Here is a 23,508-nt window from a genome sequence, read left to right as displayed (position 1 = left end):
TGACAACACCACAAGGAAATAAAGTACATGGTATTCTATGACTTACACACATAAAGTAACACCCAAAGTGGACCTTCATATAGCATATAAAACTGCGTAAAAATTCCAAAGAAACTTTAACCACTAACAATAAAAAATGATTACTTTCAGGGCACAGCAATACACAAAGTTGAATGTCAAAGTTGTGATGCAGTATACATGGGCATGACAAGCTGGAAGTTTAATCACTTTACAAAGACACATCAGCGTTTGGAAGAGTAAAACCAAACATTGCACAATCACAGAGCACTTGCATCACCATAACCATAATCCTACCATCTTGCTGCAAGACATGACAATCATCGAGATAAATAACCACAATAAATGCCTTATTTCAGTACAGGAAAAGTATCATATTCACACACACACACACACACACACACACACACACACACACACACACACACAGACAGACAGAGAGAGAGAGAGAGAGGGAGGGAGAGAGTTCACAGACATCACAAATACATAGTTAGCAATAATGTTCAACAGTTGGTCACAGTATCCAAAACATAGCACGAAGTAAATATACCAGAACAGTTTACGACCTCAATGTTCAACTTCCAATTTGTAAGACAAAATAATTTAAACAAAAACATGTAAATATTTCAGGCCACCGATGATGTCTTTTAAATAATTAAGACGAGACGTGTGTGGCACAGAAAGTTTGTTTTATTCTTTTGTAAAAAAAAATGGCTCTGAGCACTATGGGACTTAACTTCTAAGGTCATCAGTCCCCTAGAACTTAGAACTACTTAAACCTAACTAACCTAAGGACATCACACACATCCAAGCACGATGCTGGATTCGAACCTGCGACCGTAGCGGTCGCGCGGTTCCAGACTGTAGCGCCTAGAACCGCTCGGCCATCCCGGCCGGCTATTCTGTTGTAATTAGATAGACACAAACTGATCATTATGAAGGTAACATTACATGTACCTGAGGGCATGAGGCTGTCAAAAATTTGAAGATGTTTCATTCATCAACACCAGTTATTGCACACAATACACATACTGAACAACCATTTCAAAATGTAAGAAGCTACTCTCAAACTCCTCATTCTCTGCTCGACAAGAATCACTGCACACCCTTCACACAGAAAACACACAAACTATCAGCTGATATCAGCAACATGACGAAAATGTTTTATTTCGCGTTTGATATCGGAACTACTAATTTCCTTACCTGAAAAAAACTGAATCAGTATCCCTGGATTATGAGTGAGATGTTAACCTGAGATGATTGTACCTTCGTTAATAGCCTGCAATGGGGCACGGTATCAAATGCTTTCGGGAAATCTAGAAATATGGAAACGTCCGGTTACCCTTCATCCATGGTTCGCACACATCATGCAAGAATATGGCAAGCTGAGTTTCTAAAACCAGAATATGCTTTCTAAAACCATGCTGATTCGTGGAAATAAGCTTCTTAGTCTCAAGAAAATTTGTTATACAATAACAAATTTTCTTATGTTCAAGGATTCTGCAGCAAACAGAGGTTAAGGATATTGGTCTGCAATTTTGCGGACGCGTTATTCTGCACTTCTTATATACTGGAGTCACCTGCGCTTTTTTCCTGTCACTTGGGCCTTTGTGCTGGGCGAGAGAGTCACGATAAATTAAAGCTAAAGGGCCAGTGCCGTAGAGTACTCCTTGTAAAATCGAACTGGTATTCCATTCGGACCTGGTGTTTTATTTGCTTTCCAATATTTCAGTTGTTTCTCTACGCCAGGTATACTTACTACTATGTTCGTCGACACGGGAGTCTGTCCGAAGAAATACCGAGAGGCGGACGCTGGACAGCTTCTGTTTCTGATCTTCGAGACCCACAGTTACATCTGACAGTCTGAATGTCATCAGTCAGAGCTCAGAGAGTCAGTCTGGCAAAGGAGGTGTCCAATGTAAAGCAAATAAACTGTCGACGCACTGTCGAGATTGCCCAGGGGACGGTAAAAGCGTAGTCACCAGAACTTGAGAGGATTAGAACCCTAGGAAGGCTTGATTTCTTTTAGGCTCGGTATATCGACGAAATGGTGTACGCCTAACCTTCAGGTGGCCTGCACAGTATCTGAACATAGGATGATCCCATGCATATTCTGGTATTGAATTGTGCGAAGCAGTAGATCAGCTTCATCTGCCATGAGAGCTACACTATGTGATCAAAAGTATCCAGACACCTGGCTGGCCGGCAGTGGTGACCGAGCGATTCTAGGCGCTTCAGTACGGAACCGCGCGACTGCTACGGTGGCAGGTTCGAATGTGACGTCCTTAGGTTAGTTAGGTTTAAGTAGTTCTAACTTCTAGGCGACTGCTGACCTAAGATGTTGAGTCCCATAGCGCTCAGAGCCATTTTGAACACCTGGCTGAAAATGACTTAATAGTTCGTGGCGCTCTCGATTGGTAATGCTGGAATTCAATATGCCTTGATGACAGCTTCCATTCTCGCAGGCATACGATCAATCAGGTACTGGAAGATTACTTGGGGAATTCTTCACGCAGTGCTGCACTGAGAAGAGGTATCGATGTCGGCCGCTGAGGCCTGCCACGAAGTCAGCGTTCCAAATCATCCCAAAGGTGTTTTATAGGATTCAGGTCAGGACCCTGTGCAGGCCAGTCCATTACATTGTCTTGTAACCAATCCGCCACAGGCCGTGCATTATGAACAGGTATTCGATCGTGTTGAAAAATGCAATCGCGATATCCGAATTGCTCATCAACAGTGGAAGCAAGGAGATGCTTAAAACACCAATGTTGGCCTGTGATGTGATAGTGCCACGCAAAACAGCAAAGGTGTAAGCTCCCTCCATGAAAAGCACGACCGTACCATAACACCACCGCCTCCGAATTTTACTGTTGGCACTACACACGCTGGTAGATAATGTTCACCGGGCATTCGCCATACCCACACCCAGCCATCGGATCGTCACATTGTGTATCGTGTTTCGTTACTCCACACAACGTTTTTCCACTGTTAAATCGACCAATGTTTACGCTCCTTAGACCAACTGAGGCGTCATTTGGCATTTACCGGCGTGATGTGTGGCTTATGAGTAGCCGCTCGACCATGAAATTCCAATTTTCTCACTTCCCTCCTAATTGTCATAGTACATGCAGTGGATCCTGACGCAGTTTGGAAGTCGTTTGTGATGGTCTGGATGGATGGCTCTACCTATTACACGTTACGACCCTCTTCAACTGTCGGCGGTCTCTGTCAGTCAAAAGACGAGGTCAACCTGTACGCTTTTGTGCTGTCGTGTCCCTTCACGTTTCCACTTCACTATGACATCGGAAGCAGTGGATCTAGAGATGTTTAGGAGTGTGGAAATCTCACGTACAGACGTATGACACAAGGGACACCCTATCACCTGACCACGTTCGAAGTGTGTGACTTCCGCGGAGTGCCACATTCTGCTCTCTCACGATGTCTAAGTACTACTGAGGTCGCTGATATCGAGTACCTGGCAGCAGGTGGCAGCACAATGTACCTAAGATGGAAAACGTACGTTTTTGGGGGTGTTCAGATACTTTTGATAACATAGTGTATCTCTGATTCCTTTGCTGATCAGCGCAACGCTATGTTCTCTTTTGGATGCACATTTATGAAAGAAGCCTATACGAGTAATTTATCTACTTTATTAATGAATACATTTCGTCTGATCTCAAAAGATGCAACGGCAATTATGCACCTACATTTGTTCTGTTTCGCCAACAGGACATACAGGAGTGGTTGGACGGAGCGACTGAAGGCGTCATCTACTTCAGCCTGGGCACCAACGTACTGAGCAGTAAAATGCCACCAGAAAAGCGACGGGCCTTCCTCGACGCCTTCTCCCAGCTGCCGCAGAGGGTGCTCTGGAAGTGGGAGACGGACGATGCGTCAGACCTGCCGCCGAACGTAAAAATGTCCAAGTGGTTCCCACAACAATCCGTGCTAGGTATAACGTATAAGTGCCCTAGTGACACTATCATCATCATCATTATCATTATCATTATCATTATCATTGTTATTATTATTAGTAGTAGTAGTATTTTGTGGAGGAATGCTGTGCATTAGTGTTTCTAATGCGTCTTGGCACCTCGTGTTTTACGCAACGCCAAATGTCAACGAAACAAATAGGTTGATTACAAACGAAATCTTTTTTGAACCTGAACTGTATGTGTCCATTCGATACTTGTCACTTACAGATTAGTCTGGTGTGATATTTTGTTTAACTTTATTTGTTAACGGAGACGGTAAACACATGGAATAACCAGAGGTCGATCAGTGACTGAATAGTGCAGACTGGGCTGGAATATTAGAAGGGACAAGTCAGCCAAGAAAAAGCTCTTCTGTTGGACCTGAGAACCGCCAAATTATGGTAAATTTACTCTGAGGCTTTTGCTTCAAAAGTTGTCCTTGGTCAAAGACCCCTCTCATTAATATCGACAATCACTCATAAATCTGGCTATGTTACAACAAGCTTCCCCAACGCAGTACCGAGATTCTCAAATCCCGGCCCTTAAGAGGCCTGCCCTCGTTATACAGGGTGATTCAAAAAGAATACCACAACTTTAAAAATGTGTATTTAATGAAAGAAACATAATATAACCTTCTGTTATACATCATTACAAAGAGTATTTAAAAAGGTTTTTTTTCACTCAAAAACAAGTTCAGAGATGTTCAATATGGCCCCCTCCAGACACTCGAGCAATATTAACCCGATACTCCAACTCGTTCCACACTCTCTGTAGCATATCAGGCGTAACAGTTTGGATAGCTGCTGTTATTTCTCGTTTCAAGTCATGAATGGTGGCTGGGAGAGGTGGCCGAAACACCATATCCTTAACATACCCCCATAAGAAAAAATCGCAGGGGGTAAGATCAGGGCTCCTTGGAGGCCAGTGATGAAGTGCTCTGTCACGGGCTGCCTGGCGGCCGATCCATCGCCTCGGGTAGTTGACGTTCAGGTTTCATAACTAACCTTTTTTGTAGGACTCTCCATACAGTTGATTGTGGAATTTGCAGCTCTCTACTAGCTCTGCGAGTCGATTTTCCTGGGCTGCGAACAAATGCTTGCTGGATGCGTGATACATTTTCATCACTCGTTCTCGGCCGTCCAGAACTTTTCCCTTTGCACAAACACCCATTCTCTGTAAACTGTTTATACCAACGTTTAATACACCACCTATCAGGAGGTTTAACACCATACTTCGTTCGAAATGCACGCTGAACAACTGTCGTCGATTCACTTCTGCCGTACTCAATAACACAAAAAGCTTTCTGTTGAGCGGTCGCCATCTTAGCATCAACTGACGCTGACGCATAGTCAACAGCGCCTCAAGCGAACAAATGTACAACTAAATGAAACCTTATAGCTCCCTTAATTTGCCGACAGATAGTGCTTAGCTCTGCCTTTTGTCGTTGCAGAGTTTTAAATTCCTAAAGTTGTGGTATTCTTTCTGAATCACCCTGTATAACAACTTGCGGGCTACTAGCTTCTCTAACGCACAGCCAGGATTCTTGAATCCAGGCAGGGATCTCAGCTGCTTCCATTGTGTGTACGGAAGTGTAATACCACCACTACTGAGTTTACTATAGACAGCAATAAATCTTGCATTCCTATGCAGTCACTATCTCATACTATGCTTTTTAGTTCTTGAGGAGGTTTACGATACCTCCAGAAGCTATTATATCGTCTGAAATCTCCTGTAGTAAGCCTTCGGAAGACGACTTCACACTGCCATGTTGATTGATGGTTCAAATGGCTCTAAGCACAATGGGACTTAACATCTGAGGTCATCAGTCCCCTAGACTTAGAGCTACTTAAACCTAACTAACCTAAGGACATCACACACATCCATGCCCGAGGCAGGATTTGAACCTGCGACCGTAGCAGCAGCGTGGTTCCAGACTGAAGCAGCTAGAACCGCTCGACCACAGCGGCCGGCCTGTTGATTGAGGATATCCTGTAAGATCACTCTGACAAGAGAATGGAGTTCCACGTGGAAGCGATCTGTCGCCCTGTTTTCCGGCTCTGTTAACAGCATGACGTCCACGCTAAGGATGACGGTCAATTTCACCCTATTTGTTAACATTTTTTCCCATGTTTAGCGAATACAATATATTGAATTGGTGGCTGTAGCAATCAACGAGACGCCCACAGTATCTAGTGTGACGCAGTGTTAAGTATACCAACATATGGTGACCTCGCTTTTGAGACACACGACCATTCACAGCTGAAGAGTGCAGTGGCCGAAAGCAACGTAAAAAAAGTTGCAGATGGTAAGTCAGCCTCGCAAACTTGGCGCTGATTTTCCCGTTTACTGACGCTAAATAGAAGGCTATTAACAAACCTACTCTGACGTATGGGTTCCGCCTACAGCGAGACCACCCGCCAGAGTGCGGTATTAGCGATGTACCACTGACACTTCGCCAGATATTATTTGTTTATGCCTCGAAAGTTCAATGGTTCGGTTGGTGGGTGGGTGACGCGCGAAGAAACTTGCGTGCAATGATCATTAAAAAACAAACCTGTGATAACACAAGACAGTAAAGCCCAATTTCCGTTACAAGGCAGTAACCGTACAAGACAAGCGCGTGCAATGCCTATCACCAAATAAATCATTGATTACGAGACAAGCGTCAGTGCATCGCTTGTTATAAAACAAATTTCGGATCACACAAATCAAGGGTGAGTGAAATGCTTGTTCTGTTCTCTGAATTGGTTGTATGACTGATCGTTGGTCACCGGCCACAACGAAAGCGTGGTCACAGCACAACTTTGATGCATAACTCGTTATGTTTATTATAGGTTCGCCCTGCCACAGAAAAGTTACAGGATAGTTTAAAGCACCTTGTAATTTAAATAAAGGCTAAGGTAACAGATATTTATTTCCTCTAATGAGTGCTATAAAGCACAATAACTTTTGCAGACAGCAAATTTCTCCAAATCCCAACCAGTTATAAATTGTGGTAACACTGGGGGTGTACCAAAATATGTGGAAGACTATATGGAGAAAGCGCAACAAGATCTGCTCGGCTGGCGGTTCATAAACTATTGGCCATTATAATTGCTACACCAAGAAGAAATGCAGATGATAAACGGGTATTCATTGGACAAATACACTCCTGGAAACGGAAAAAAGAACACATTGACACCGGTGTGTCAGACCCACCATACTTGCTCCGGACACTGCGAGAGGGCTGTACAAGCAATGATCACACGCACGGCACAGCGGACACATCAGGAACCGCGGTGTTGGCCGTCGAATGGCGCTAGCTGCGCAGCATTTGTGCACCGCCGCCGTCAGTGTCAGCCAGTTTGCCGTGGCATACGGAGCTCCATCGCAGTCTTTAACACTGCTAGCATGCCACGACAGCGTGGACGTGAACCGTATGTGCAGTTGACGGACTTTGAGCGAGGGCGTATAGTGGGCATGCGGGAGGCCGGGTGGACGTACCGCCGAATTGCTCAACACGTGGGGCGTGAGGTCTCCACAGTACATCGATGTTGTCGCAAGTGGTCGGCGGAAGGTGCACGTGCCCGTCGACCTGGGACAGGACCGCAGCGACGCACGGATGCACGCCAAGACCGTAGGATCCTACGCAGTGCCGTAGGGGACCGCACCGCCACTTCCCAGCAAATTAGGGACACTGTTGCTCCTGGGGTATCGGCGAGGACCATTCGCAATCGTCTCCATGAAGCTGGGCTACGGTCCCGCACACCGTTAGGCCGTCTTCCGCTCACGCCCCAACATCGTGCAGCCCGCCTCCAGTGGTGTCGCGACAGGCGTGGATGGAGGGACGAATGGAGACGTGTCGTCTTCAGCGATGAGAGTCGCTTCTGCTTTGGTGCCAATGATGGTCGTATGCGTGTTTGGCGCCGTGCAGGTGAGCGCCACAATCAGGACTGCATACGACCGAGGCACACAGGGCCAACAACCGGCATCATGGTGTAGGGAAGGGATCTCCTACGCTGGCCGTACACCACTGGTGATCGTCGAAGGGACACTGAATAGTGCACGGTACATCCAAACCGTCATCGAACCCATCGTTCTACCATTCCTAGACCGGCAAGGGAACTTGCTGTTCCAACAGGACAATGCACGTCCGCATGTATCCCGTGCCACCCAACGTGCTCTAGAAGGTGTAAGTCAACTACCCTGGCCAGCAAGATCTCCGGATCTGTCCTCCATTGAGCATGTTTGGGACTGGATGAAGCGTCGTCTCACGCGGTCTGCACGTCCAGCACGAACGCTGGTCCAACTGAGGCGCCAGGTGGAAATGGCATGGCAAGCCGTTCCACAGGACTACATCCAGCATCTCTATGATCGTCTCCATGGGAGAATAGCAGCCTGCATTGCTGCGAAAGGTGGATATACACTGTACTAGTGCCGACATTGTGCATGCTCTGTTGCCTGTGTCTATGTGCCTGTGGTTCTGTCAGTGTGATCATGTGATCTATCAGACCCCAGGAATGTGTCAATAAAGTTTCCCCTTCCTGGGACAATGAATTCACTGTGTTCTTATTTCAATTTCCAGGAGTGTATATTATACTAGAACTGACGTGTGATTACATTTTCGCACAATTTGGGTGCATAGATCCTGAGAAATCAGTAAGCAGAACAACCACCTCTGGCCGTAATAACGGCCTTGATACGCCTGGGCATTCAGTCAAATAGAGCTTGGATGGCGTGTACAGGTACAGCTGCCCATGCAGCTTCAACACAATACCACAGTTCATCAAGAGTAGTGACTCGCGTATTGTGAAGAGCCGGTTGCTCGGCCACCATTGACCAGACGTTGTCAATTGCTGAGAGATCTGGAGAATGTGCTGGCCAGGGAAGCAGTCGAACTCTTTCTGTATCCAGAAAAGCCCGTACAGGACCTACAACATGCGGCCGTGCATTATCCTGCTGAAATGAAGGGTTTCGCAGGGATCGAATGAAGGCTAGAACCACGGGTCGTAACACATCTGAAATGTAACGTCCACTGTTCAAAGCGCCCTCAATGCGAGCAAGAGGTGACCGAACGTGTAACCAATGGCTCCCTATACCATCACACCGGGTGATACGCCAATATGGCGATGACGAATACACGCTTCAAATGTGCGTTCACCGCGATGTCGCCAAACACGGATGCGACCATCATGATTCTCTAAACAGAACCTGGATTCATCCGAAAAAATGACGTTTTGCCATTCGTGCATCCAGGTTCGCCGTTGAATACACCATCGCAGGCGCTCGTGTCTGTGATGCAGCGTCAAGGGTAACCGCAGCCATGGTCTCCGAGCTGATAGTCCATGCTGCTGCAAACGTCGTCGAACTGTTCGTGCAGATGGTTGTTGTCTTGCAAACTTCCCCATCTGCTGACTCAGGGATCGAGACGTGGCTTCACGATCCGTTACAGCCACGCGGATAAGATACCTGTCGTCTCGACGGCTAGTGGTACGAGGCCGTTGGGATCCAGCACGGTGTTCCGTATTACCCTCCTGAACCCATCATTCCATATTCTGCTAACAGTCATTGGATCTCGACCAACGCGAGCAGCAGTGTCGCGAAACGATAAACCGCAATCGCGATAGGCTACAAGTCGACCTTTATCAAAGTCGGAAACGTGATGGTACGCATTTCTTCTCCTTACAAGAGGCATCACAACAACGTTTCTCCAGGCAACGGCGGTCAACTGCTGTTCGTGTATGAGAAATCGGTTGGAAACTTTCCTCATGTCTAGCACATTGTAGGTGTCGCCAACGGCGCCAACCTTGTGTGAATGCTCTGAAAAGCTAATCATTTGCATATCACAGCATCTTCTTCCTGTCGGTTAAATTTCGCGTCTGTAGCTCGTAATCTTCGTGGTGTAGTAATTTTAATGGCCAGTAGTGTAAATTCAAAAATAATGTGGCTGGTAGCTGTTTTTTATATAAATTATAAACCTTAAGTACAACAGCCACGTTTCTCAACATGTCGACTTTCGACAAAATAGCGTAAAAATAAACGAATCAGAAGAACCAGAAAATCGGAACCAGTTAAGTAATTCAAATGCATGGCAACCTAATGAAGCAATAACGGCTCACAGTATGGATTACCCTGCCGACACTTACATTTTCCCAAATCAGCCAGCATGCAGACGGCAGTTACAGATGAACCCTCTACTACAGCCTGGAGACTTAACAGTTTCCTTAGTTTGGCCGGCCACATCGAATCAGATGAGGAGGTCGAGTGACACAATAGGATAGGGTCAACAAAATATTTGTAGCGAAAGCCAACCATCATCCCCTTGCTGGTCGGGGGACATCGCGTTGTCTCAGTCTTTGTAGTACACGCAGGTTAGTCAACATAGTTAGACTCAGTTATTCTCTCGGGATGGCAACAGTAGCGTGGCGACTCCTGCCCACATATAGACACAGCACCGGCGCTGACCACAATAGCACGAACAAGCCAGTGGTCTAATTCCATTGTGGAGTCTCACCTCTTCATGAGATTCACTGACCGCCGTTTGCCTACAGTAGGACCCAGAGCCCACACCTGTAGTCAACCTTCCTAACAGGAAAAATGCAACATTTTCTTTCTTGACTCACATATCCAGCACACACAGTATAACATTCACGAAACAGTGGCCGAAAATGAACATTACCACATAGCGAAATGTGACAGTAGTGTCACAACTTCTGCTGGTCACAGGACAGCAGTCCATTAGTTATCTCTGGACATGGCCCTGTATTTTATGTGCCTACTGGACAAGACCAGCGAAGATTTCAAAACTATGTTCTGTTCCAGCACTTTCAGTTGGGCATAGATTATAACTAGTGCAAGAGTCATTGGCTCTTCTACTCTTTAGTCAGTGATCACCCAGCTAAAAATTTAATTCCTTTTAACTCACTGTTAGGTTTTTCTATGATAATTTGTATTATATTACAATACAATAGTAAATGTGTTTTAATAAATTCAGGCTTTATTAGCCTTAAAACTCCCTCATCCATAAAACAATTTTTATGGGCATTAATAAAATCGATGCTTAGTTCACTAAACGACAATAAGGCTCAGAATCCTTATTTTAGTTTTTAGTTTATTCGTTTCTGCATTATCCTTGAAAGTTTGGTTCGTTGTCGTGGAAACATCCTACCTAGTCTTCTACGTCTTGCAGTACTCTAGTTTACATGTCCCATGTGCTATCCGATCCGTTCACATGTGCTTATGTGGAGCTTTATTCCAGAAGGGATCAGATACTTAATTGGGCATCATCTATGCCTTACTTGATAAGTGACTAGGAGGTCTTGACAGATATTTTAACTTTGCAAAACTGAAAATGTTTAATGTTAGAATCTAATTACTAGAATACCTTCTTTAAATATGTTACGTCTTGGAACATTTTCACAAATGAAAGAAATGTTATTACTTTTATAACCTATTAGTAACATGCTTGTATTATGTCCACAGCACATCCGAAAGTAAAAGTCTTCATCACGCAAGGTGGATTGCAGAGTTTCAATGAAGCCACTTACTATGGTGTTCCTCTAATTGGAATTCCGTTCATGGGAGACCAGCACTACAATGTCGAAAAATTCGTAGCTGCTGAGATTGGCTACAGATTGCAGTTCCGGCACGTCACGAAGGACACAGTTTTAGAGGCTATACGAACGGTTCTTGAGGATCCCAGGTAAGCATTTTTTCTTTTACACATTTTCAGACTTCCAAGTAGTGCTACGTAGCGGATAATATTGCTGCAAATAATACAGTGTTTTGAAAAGGAAATAACAACACTGAAAATTCACGTTGATTTATTCATTTGACTTCGAGACGCTTTTTTGGTGCCGTTTTTAGAAAAGTACATTACGCTATTACCTCAGAGTTAAACAGGTTGAATGAGACTTCCATTGCTTATGTGGCATAGATCCCATCTCACCAAACTAGCTTCAGAATGTCAGGCGTACCTTGTGTTGTGTCTAGACAAGACAGTCTAGACACGAGGCGAGGAAGCCGAAAGGGGACGCGTCAACTCACGCCGGCTTGCGTTAAGTCTGAAACAGGATACGTAATGAAAGCTATAAAGAAAAGTACGTAGCTGCTGGAATACTTAACTTTAATCCATCATTTGTATACAGCATTCTTGATGATACAAGTGAGACTCTCTCTAGAAATGGTTAATGGCGCCTTGCTAGGTCGTAGCCATGGACTTAGCAGAAGGCTATTCTAACTGTCTCTCGGCAAATGAGAGAAAGGCTTCGTCAGTGTAGTCGCTAGCAAAGTCGTCCGTACAACTGGGCCGAGTGCTAGTACGTCTCTCTAGACCTGCCGTGTGGTGGCGCTCGGTCTGCATTTACTAACAGTGGCGACACGCGGGTCCGACATGTACTAATGGACCGCGGCCGATTTAAAGCCACCACCTAGCAAGTGTGGTGTCTGGCGGTGACACCACACCTTGTTTAATTGCGGCATAGGCTACTGCTTTCAAATCTAGTGGAGGAGCCAGTAAGTGTGGGCAAACACAGCATCCTTGACGAACTCCACCCCCTCCCCCCCCCCCGCCTCCCTACACCCAAGCAAAAGTCAATACATGTGATATCCTGTGCAACCGTCGCACCTCAATCAATCCTTTTACGTGGGAGGCGATTGCTGAAGGAATCCCGGGCAGTAGTGAGATAGTCCGGCGGTGCGTCGCCTTCCCGAAGTTTATACTGCTTTCTTGTTCACCCTCGTCAGTCAGCAAGATTAAAAGGTTTCCCAGCATATCTGGGTACACTACTCCGTTAATTATTTTCTTCACCTGCATCGACATCTACACAATTACACTGAAAATCACAATTGCATGCCTGACAGACGGTTCACCGAACCACCTTCAAGCTGTTTCTATACCGTTCCATTCTCGAAGGCGCCCGAAGAGAGCGAGCATTTAAATCTTTCTGTGCGAGTTCTAATTTCTCTTATTTTTTATGATGATTATTTCTGGCTATGTAGGTGCGCGCCATCAGAATCTTTTCACATTCTGACGAGAAAACTGTTGACTGAAATTTCGTGAGAAGATCCTACTGCAACGAAAAACCCCTTTGTTTTAATGATATCCATCCCAATCCGTACAGTTCTCTTCCATATTTCGCGATAATACAAAACGATCTGCCTTTCCTTGAACTTTTTCGATGTCCGCCGTCGTTCCTATGTAGTCCGAACCTCACATCGCGCAGAGATCCTTCAGAAGAGGAAGTACAAGCGTAATGTAGGCAGTCTCATTATTAGATCTGTTGCATTTTCTCAATGTTCTGCCAGTAAATCATCACCTTTGGACCGCGCGGGATTAGCCGAGCGGTTTGAGGCGCTGCAGTCATGGACTGTGCGGCTGGTCCCGGCGGAGGTTCCTCCCTCGGGCATGGGTGTGTGTGTTTGTCCTTAGGATAATTTACGTTATGTAGTATGTAAGCTCAGGGACTGATGACCTTAGCAGTTAAGTCCCATAAGATTTCACACACACATCACCTTTTGTTTGCTTTAAACGCGACATTGTCTATGTGATCGTTCCAGCTAAATTATTAACTTAGTTATAAGTAACTATAATTCCTAAGTATGTAATTCAATTTACAGCCTTTAGGTTTGCGTGATTTGTCGCGTAACCGAAATTTAGCAAATTCTTTTTGGCACTCATGTGGATGACTTCACGCTTTTCATTATTTAGAGTCAATGGTTCAAAAGGCTCTGAGCACTATGGGACTTAACTGCTGTGGTCATCAGTCCCCTAGAACTTAGAACTACTTAAACCTAACTAACCTAAGGACATCACACACATCCATGCCCGAGGCAGGATTCGAACCTGTGACCGTAGCGGTCGCGCAGTTCCAGACTGTAGCGCCTTTAACCGCTCGGCCACTCCGGCCGGCTATTTAGAGTCAATTGCCACTTTTCGCACCATACAGATACCCCGTCTAAATCGTTTTGCAGTTTGGTTTCATCGTATGATGACTTTATGAGACGGTAAATGACAGAATCATCTGCAAACAATCTAGGAGTGCTAATGGGACTGTCGCCTAAGTCGTTTATGTAGATTAGGAACAGTAGGGGACTTATAACACTTCACTCTGGGGAACGCCAAATATTAATTCCATTTTCACTCGATGACTTTCCATCAGTTAGTACGAACTGTGACCTTTCTGACAGGAAATCACCAGTCCAGTCGCAAGCTCAGACGATAGTTGATACGCACGCAGTTTTCTTAGAAATCGCTTGTGTGGTAGTGCGTCAAAAGCTTCTGGAAATCTAAAAATTTGGAATCAGTTTCACATCTCCTGTCAATAGCACTCATTACTTGGCGAGAATGAAGAGCTGGTAGTGTTGCACAAGACCGATATTTTCTGAATCGGTGTTGGCTGGTTGTCATAATGTTCGAACACGGTTTATGTTCCAAAATCCTACTGCTAATTGATGTTAGCGATATTGGTCTGTAATTCAGTGGATTACTCCTATTCCCTTTCTTGGATATTGGTGTCACTTGCGCAACTTTCCAGTCCTTAGGTAACGATATTTCGAAGAGCGAGCCTTTGTATACCATTGCTAAGTATGGAGTTATTGTATCAGAAACTCTGTAAAGAACCTGAGTGGTATACAATCTGGACCAGAGTCCTTGCCTTTATGAAGTGATTTAAGGTGCTTCGCTGCACCGAGAATATTTCCTTTTAAGTTATTCAAGCTCGCAGTTGTTCTCGATTCGAACTGTGGAATGTTTACTTCGTGTCCTTTTGGGACGGGTTTTCGGAAAACCGTGTCCAGTACCTCTGCTTTAGTGGCACTGTCATCAGTGACACGCCATTGCTATCACCCAGTGAAGATGTTGATTGCGGCTTGGCGCTGGTGTAGTTTACACATGACCAGAATCTGTTGGGGTTTCCTGGTTTCCTGTCATATTTCGAGACAGAGTTTCGCTGTGGAAACTGTTAAAAGCATTTCGCATTGAATTTCGCGCTAAATTTCTAGCTTCTATAAAACTTCGCTAATGAAGGGATTTTCCGTTATTTTAAATTTTTCATGCTTCTTCGTTGCGTGTGTAACTGTGTTCTGACACAGTTTGTGTACCATGAAGCATTAGTACAATCTCTTACATACACTCCTGGAAATGGAAAAAAGAACACATTGACACCGATGTGTCAGACCCACCATACTTGCTCCGGACACTGCGAGAGGGCTGTACAAGCAATGATCACACGCACGGCACAGCGGACACACCAGGAACCGCGGTGTTGGCCGTCGAATGGCGCTAGCTGCGCAGCATTTGTGCACCGCCGCCGTCAGTGTCAGCCAGTTTGCCGTGGCATATGGAGCTCCATCGCAGTCTTTAACACTGGTAGCATGCCGCGACAGCGTGAATGTGAACCGTATGTGCAGTTGACGGACTTTGAGCGAGGGCGTATAGTGGGCATGCGGGAGGCCGGGTGGACGTACCGCCGAATTGCTCAACACGTGGGGCGTGAGGTCTCCACAGTACATCGATGTTGTCGCCAGTGGTCGGCGGAAGGTGCACGTGCCCGTCGACCTGGGACCGGACCGCAGTGACGCACGGATGCACGCCAAGACCGTAGGATCCTACGCAGTGCCGTAGGGGACCGCACCGCCACTTCCCAGCAAATTAGGGACACTGTTGCTCCTGGGGTATCGGCGAGGACCATTCGCAACCGTCTCCATGAAGCTGGGCTACGGTCCCGCACACCGTTAGGCCGTCTTCCGCTCAGGCCCCAACATCGTGCAGCCCGCCTCCAGTGGTGTCGCGACAGGCGTGAATGGAGGGACGAATGGAGACGTGTCGTCTTCAGCGATGAGAGTCGCTTCTGCCTTGGTGCCAATGATGGTCGTATGCGTGTTTGGCGCCGTGCAGGTGAGCGCCACAATGAGGACTGCATACGACCGAGGCACACAGGGCCAACACCCGGCATCATGGTGTGGGGAGCGATCTCCTACACTGGCCGTACACCACTGGTGATCGTCGAGGGGACACTGAATAGTGCACGGTACATCCAAACCGTCATCGAACCCATCGTTCTACCATTCCTAGACCGGCAAGGGAACTTGCTGTTCCAACAGGACAATGCACGTCCGCATGTATCCCGTGCCACCCAACGTGCTCTAGAAGGTGTAAGTCAACTACCCTGGCCAGCAAGATCTCCGGATCTGTCCCCCATTGAGCATGTTTGGGACTGGATGAAGCGTCGTCTCACGCGGTCTGCACGTCCAGCACGAACGCTGGTCCAACTGAGGCGCCAGGTGGAAATGGCGTGGCAAGCCGTTCCACAGGACTACATCCAGCATCTCTACGATCGTCTCCATGGAGAATAGCAGCCTGCATTGCTGCGAAAGGTGGATATACACTGTACTAGTGCCGACATTGTGCATGCTCTGTTGCCTGTATCTATGTGCCTGTGGTTCTGTCAGTGTGATCATGTGATGTATCTGACCCCAGGAATGTGTCAATAAAGTTTCCCCTTCCTGGGACAATGAATTCACGGTGTTCTTATTTCAATTTCCAGGAGTGTATATATAAAAACTCTCAGCCAATGGGCGTTTAGATCGTTGTTGTCAGGCGGATCTGACGTCACGTTTGCGGACATTGTGACGGAAGTTTGTCTCAGAACACTGTCTCCGACTGTAAGACCCTACTCCCGAATACTCGGATTTTGTCCCTGCTAAGGTTGCACAACATTGCTCCCTATGATGTTATCGTTAATGCTCCGTGCTGACGTATAATTGTCAGATGTACATATAGCCTGGCTGCATCTGAGCATTCCCGATCTCATACGTGCGTAATAATTAGCATAAACACGTGAAGGGAAGGCACGTATGCATTACAACCTACTACCAATAAGCCCAGCCTCTGTGAATGTCCAGATCTTGCAGGCCGAGAGGCTTTCTCTAGAACAGGACGAGCGACTGCATGTGGCTCAGGGACTTCGTTGGCCACAGATAGCACCCGAAACATGTTCTTCAGACGGACTGGGTGGGGGGGGGGGAAGAGGGGGGCATCAGATCGGCCACTCGGAAAGTCTTTTGCCGCCTTCCACAACTTGGAGCGACTTTCCACTCGACCACTGGCGATGGGTCTACATCAGTGCATGCAGTACCTGGTGTGGCCACCGTAGTGGACCAATCGAGGGACTCATGGGACGTGCTGGCCGTCCCTCAGATCCTCACGTCTGGCCCCCCATAATGATGCCCATCGGCAGTAGCTTAACGGGCTCCGGAAAGGCTCAAAATCATGAAAAGTTCAATTTTTACTTTTTTGCGTTTTCTGAATCTGCAGACTATCACCTTTTAATAGATATATAATTTATTCAATTCGGAAGACTACAACTATTTTTAATTTTTTTTTGAAATGTGTTCTACATGGGCGTGAACCACTGTGGCGCTGTTAAACTGCTGTCAAATGGTGTTATTATTAACGTCCGTGTTCATCAGGTACATTTTAGTGATGTGAGATAAAGTATGTGTTGTGGCTAACCTATTTTCAGAGACTTAGCAGCACCTAAACTGTTGAAAAAGTGTATTCACGAAAGAACTCAAAACGCCAATGAAAGTGTAAATAGTGTTATATGGTCGAGAATCCCCAAGACTGTATTTGTTGGAATAGAAACACTTCACTTTGGTGTGTATGATGCTGTTGCGACTTTCAATGATGGCAACATTGTAAGGTGCAAGGTATTTAGAAATATGGGAATGAAGATAGGTTCTAACATGGTACGAGCGATGCTTGCTTTAGACAAGGAACGCCTTCGGGCTGCAGACAGGGCTGTAAAGAGTCTAGAAATACAAGCAAGAGTAAACAGAAGGAGGAACAAGAGGAAGCTGGAGGAGGAGTTTGCAGAGGATGAAGATAATCCATCCTATGGACCTGGAATGCACTAAAAAGTTAATCCAATCTTTGTCGCTCGATTCCCAAAACTTTTATTTTCTCATACTAATTACATGTTTTCTAAGGATCTTCCAAACATATTTGTTTCAAACTTTCAGTAAATGTTACACAGTACCTTCTGCATAATTTAACACAGCCTTTTTCTAAAAAACTGTATATTTTTGAATATATAAATAAAAAATTGCAAAAAAATGTTGTGAATTTTCATTACAATTGAAAAAAAATCATCTTTAATAACTGAACTAAAATTTTGTAAAATCCCTGTGTTAAGTTGTAGCCCATATTCCAATAAATAATCTGTAAAAAGTTCAACTTCCTACCTCAAATACTTTGTGAGGAAAGATGTAATTTATAAGCGTTATTTTAACATTGCAAGTATAGGGCCTTCCGGAGCCCCTTAAAGGAGTGTGACCGAAGACAACACTGCCTGAATCTGTGAGCGAAGGGTCGCCAAATCAGCTCACACCTGAACACAGCAGTCGCATCTTTAACTTTTGTGCTCCTGTCTTCCTCAGTTGCGTGTAATATTACGGTATATTGACAATTTTCACTTTTTGGACCGTCTGACTACTCCTGAATGGAAATTTATAAATTTGTGGTAAGGACTATGGGACCAAACTGCTGAGGTCATCGGTCCCTTGGCTTACACACTAATTAATCTAACTTAACCTTACTTACACTAATGACACACACACACACACACACACACACACCCGTGCCCGAGGGAGGACTGGAACCTCAAACAGGGGGAGCTGCGCGAACCGTGCAAGACGCCCGAGACCGCGCGGCTAACCCACATAGCCAACTGAATGAAACACAATTTTTGTACCATACGCGTTTCGTCTTTATTGTCTGCGAGGCATCTTCAGTGGCTTGGAATATGTACATATTTTTACTGTTTAGTTTAGATTTTGGAGTAATGGACCTATAGGCTATAAACAGTTCTTGTGGTTGGTTCCTCTTCTTATAATTGCCACGAGGGAGGACACCAAACATGAAACAGAAACGTAATACAGGGTTATTACAAATGATTGAAGTGATTTCAGAGCTCTACAATAACTTTATTATTTGAGATATTTTCACAATGCTTTTCACACACATACAAAAACTCAAAAAGTTTTTTTTAGGCATTCACAAATGTTCGATATGTGCCCCTTTAGTGAATCGGCAGACATCAAGCCGATAATCAAGTTCCTCCCACACTCGGCGCAGCATGTCCCCATCAATGAGTTCGAAAGCATCGTTGATGCGAGCTCGCAGTTCTGGCACGTTTCTTGGTAGAGGAGGTTTAAACACTGAATCTTTTGCATAACCCCACAGAAAGAAATCGCATGGGGTTAAGTCGGGAGAGCGTGGAGGCAATGACATGAATTGCTGATCATGATCTCCACCACGACCGATCCATCGGTTTTCCAATCTCCAGTTTAAGAAATGCCAAACATCATGATGGAAGTGTGGTGGAGCACCATCCTGTTGAAAAATGAAGTCGGCGCTGTCGGTTTCCAGTTGTGGCATGAGCCAATTTTCCAGCATGTCCAGATACACGTGTCCTGTAACGTTTTTTTCGCAGAAGAAAAAGGGGCCGTAAACTTTAAACCGTGAGATTGCACAAAACACGTTAACTTTTGGTGAATTGCTAATTTGCTGTACGAATGCGTGAGGATTCTCTACCGCCCAGATTCGCACATTGTGTCTGTTCACTTCACCATTAAGAAAAAAATGTTGCTTCATCACTAAAAACAAGTTTCGCATTGAACGCATCCTCTTCCATGAGCTGTTGCAACCGTGCCGAAAATTCAAAGCGTTTGACTTTGTCATCGGGTGTCAGGGCTTGTAGCAATTGTAAACGGTAAGGCTTCTGCTTTAGCCTTTTCCTTAAGATTTTCCAAACCGTCGGCTGTGGTACGTTTAGCTCCCTGCTTGCTTTATTCGTCGACTTCCGCGGGCTACGCGTGAAACTTGCCCGTACGCGTTCAACCGTTTCTTCGCTCACTGCAGGCCGACCCGTTGATTTCCCCTTACAGAGGCATCCAGAAGCTTTAAACTGCGCATACCATCGCCGAATGGAGTTAGCAGTTGGTGGATCTTTGTTGAACTTCGTCCTGAAGTGTCGTTGCACTGTTATGACTGACTGATGTGAGTGCATTTCAAGCACGACATACGCTTTCTCGGCTCCTGTCGCCATTTTGTCTCACTGCGCTCTCGAGCGCTCTGACGGCAGAAACCTGAAGTGCGGCTTCAGCCGAACAAAACTTTATGAGTTTTTCTACGTATCTGTTGTGTCTCGTGACCATATGTCAATGAATGGAGTTACAGTGAATTTATGAAATCGCTTCAATCATTTGTAATAGCCCTGTATGTAAAAAAAACGTTCACGCAATCTATAAATAGAATTTAAAATATTACTTCATCATAGCAAAAACCAACCACCAGAACTGTTTATAACCTATAGGTGCTTTGAACTTCTCTAGACAGATAATAAGTCGTGTAAATATGCCTGACAAATAAACAAACTGGCACAAAATCAACGAATTAAACCAGTGAGCACAGAGGAAATTTAAAATAAGTCCTTTCCTATGAGAAGTTGAGTCAAACTCACAGAAGAAAACGGTGTATGTACATGAGCTGATGCAATAGCGAAAGCTAACACTAGACTGGGTTCTGTAAAACCTGCAGTGGTTGTTCAAGCACAAAAAAATGCCTGGTGTGATGAAGACAGTTGACTATGTAATACATAGCAAATAAATCGCTGCACTGTACCTGATAAATAAACAAACGTGCACGAAATTAACAAATTTAAAGTCGCTTCTTATGAGAAGCTGTTTCAAACTTAGCACTGCATTATGTTCATTTACTCTCAAGATTTGCTGGTGATATGATGTGATGTCAACAGGTATCGGGAAAACATGAAGAAGCTGTCGGCAGTATATCGCGAGCACCAGGCGCAGTCGCTTCCGCAGGCCGTCTGGTGGATAGAGTACGTACTACGGCACCAGGGAGCTCCACATCTGCGAAGTGCTGCCATGGATCTCAGTTGGTACCAGCTGCTGCTGCTAGATGTCATCGCCTTCATTCTGGCTGTAGCTGCAGTCGCTACATTTGCGATATATTCGCTGGCGAGATATCTGTTTTCCGTCATATTTAAGACCAAAAAACAGAAGACTCAATGAAGAACGGTTTTTCATTAGTTTTGAAGGACTTAAGACTTTACTGTGAGCGTTGGCAAGAACTGTCGTTTATTGCCTACATTAAAAACGATATGTGGTTAATTGTAAACGCAAGTCTTGTCTTTGAGTATGGTGTTAGTCGTATATGGCCAGATTCCAGAAAAGTTATGTAAAATGATGTGGAGAAGGAGGCTCAACATAAAATTGTACATCATCTCTTGTAACAAGTCATTTCATTCGAAACTGAAAGCTGTATGATTTTGTCTTTTAAGACAGCAGGTGAAATAAATTTATTTATTGTTATGATCTTATACTCTTTTACACATGACCGATAACTAGTCTAATTTCACGTTTTACAAAAGTTTTCCAAAATGGGAAGCCCAAAAAAAGTAATTTCCTGTAGACAAATGACAAGCATAATATGAAGTTTAGAGCAACATGGCAGGTTCGTTGGTAATGAACACGTTAAATATAAAAGACGAAAATGTGAAAACACTTCGTAGTCTGTATGCAGACGCCTCTTGAACTATCTGGTCATCTTCATAGTTGGACCATTGACACATACTAAATATCAGTGACCTTTGAGTTGACTGCACAGATTTTTGAGGGCATGTTTCGCGTATTTCTGAGAAGATGAAGTGGTCTTTTATTTGTTCGCTTTTGTGAAGCTCGGAAACTTTATGCTTTGTTAAGTAACTGTAGTGACATTCAGAATAGTTTGCTCTTCAAGTCATATGAAAGTAAACGCTGTCAACAGGTGGGCAGGGAAGTCAACAAGTCGCTTGAACTCCACAGAGAAGCATCTGTTACGTTCAGTGGACAACTGTTTAGAAACCTACGTCAATTTCAATGGCACCAGAAAATTCTTGTTAATTTCTAAAGGCATTAATCAATATGAAATGGTCAAGACCATTATATTCCAGTCTGAATCACACCACAGACACTCAACTTTGTCATGCTTCACTGATATATCTACTGCTACATCTACATTCATACTCCGCAATCCACCATACGGTGCGTGGCGGAGGGTACCTCGTGCCACAACTAGCATCTGCTCACCCTGTTCCACTCCCAAACAGAACGAGGGAAAAATGACTGTCTATATGCCTCTGTACGAGCCCTAAACTCTCTTATCTTATCTTCGTGGTCTTTCCGCGAAATATAAGTTGGCGGCAGTAAAATTGTACTGCAGTCAGCCTCAAATGCAGGTTCTCTAAATATCCTCAGTAGCGATTCACGAAAAGAACGCCTCCTTTCCTCTAAAGATTCCCACCCGAGTTCCTGAAGCATTTCCGTAACACTCGCATGATGATCAAACCTACCAGTAACAAATCTAGCAGCCCGCCTCTGAATTGCTTCTACGTCCTCCCTCAATCCGACCTGATAGGGATCCCAAACGCTCGAGCAGTACTCAAGAATAGGTCGTATTAGTGTTTTATAAGCGGTCTCCCTTTACAGATGAACCACATCTTTCCAAAATTCTACCAATGAACCGAAAACGACTATCCGCCTCCCCCACAACTGCCATTACATGCTTGTCCCACTACATATCGCTCTGCAATGTTACGCACAAATATTTAATCGACGTGACTGTGTCAAGCGCTATACTACTAATGGAGTATTCAAATATTACGGGATTCTTTTGTCCTATTCATCTGCATTAATTTACATTTATCTATATTTAGAGTTAGTTGCCATTCTTTACACCAATCACAAATTCTGTCCAAGTCATCTTGTATCCTCCTACAGTCACTCAACGACAACACCTTCCCGTACACCACAGCATCATCAGCAAACAGCCGCACATTGCAATCCACCATATCCAAAAGATCATTTATGTAGATAGAAAAGGATTATTCAAAAAATAAAGAGAAAAAACTGTAAAAATGGGAATAATAGTACTTTCACCATTGATTAGGGTCATGAATGACACAGTTCAGCAGAACGTTTGGGCAGTGCTCAGTTCAAAAAGTAAGTTCATGATGGTCGTTTCAGTATCATGTCTCACTAAGTGCGGGGTTCGTGCTGTGATAGAAACTGGATAATGCATTTTGATCAGCAATGAAAAATCAGTATTGAGAACTCTCCTCCGAATAAGAGACAAACAATGGACGCGCATGCATCACTAGCTGTCGGCTTTGACTGACAAAGAATATGTGGAGTAGGACCAGTTTCCAGCTAGACTGGCGTTGAGAGTCAGGGGAAACTGGTAGAACACCTGTTGTAATTTCGTTTGAAACTGTGTTCAGTGAACTGTGTTTTGGGTCGTCGCTATTGGTTCTCAAAACCTTACAGGGACCTCACGCTCAGAACTGTTAAATGATGGGTTAAAATAATACAGTCCTCGATAACAAGCAATGATCTTCAGCGTGCGACTCAGCTTTCCCCATAGTTTGGCGCTGAAGTTACGAACCACCATATGGGCTGTGTGTGTCATTCCGTGTTG

At 44.9% G+C, this 23,508-nt stretch overlaps 1 protein-coding gene across 1 annotated transcript in view; it reads left to right on the top strand.

The window, feature by feature from the left end:
• The window catches only part of LOC126177150 (UDP-glucosyltransferase 2-like), a 93,264-nt gene extending 72,016 nt beyond the window's left edge, over nucleotides 1-21,248 (top strand). The window contains exons 5-7 of the mRNA XM_049924427.1: nucleotides 3,748-3,970; nucleotides 11,454-11,673; nucleotides 20,789-21,248. Of these exons, the coding sequence (XP_049780384.1) occupies nucleotides 3,748-3,970; nucleotides 11,454-11,673; nucleotides 20,789-21,065 (720 nt within the window). The 3' untranslated portion in view covers nucleotides 21,066-21,248. The remainder of the gene's footprint in view (nucleotides 1-3,747; nucleotides 3,971-11,453; nucleotides 11,674-20,788) is intronic.
• Nucleotides 21,249-23,508: the final 2,260 nt, after the last annotated feature.

The sequence above is a fragment of the Schistocerca cancellata genome, chromosome 3 (assembly GCF_023864275.1).
Source record: "Schistocerca cancellata isolate TAMUIC-IGC-003103 chromosome 3, iqSchCanc2.1, whole genome shotgun sequence".
NCBI lineage: Eukaryota > Metazoa > Arthropoda > Insecta > Orthoptera > Acrididae > Schistocerca > Schistocerca cancellata.
The sequence above is the reverse complement of the archived record's forward strand: the minus strand, read 5'-3'. Positions and strand labels throughout refer to the sequence as shown.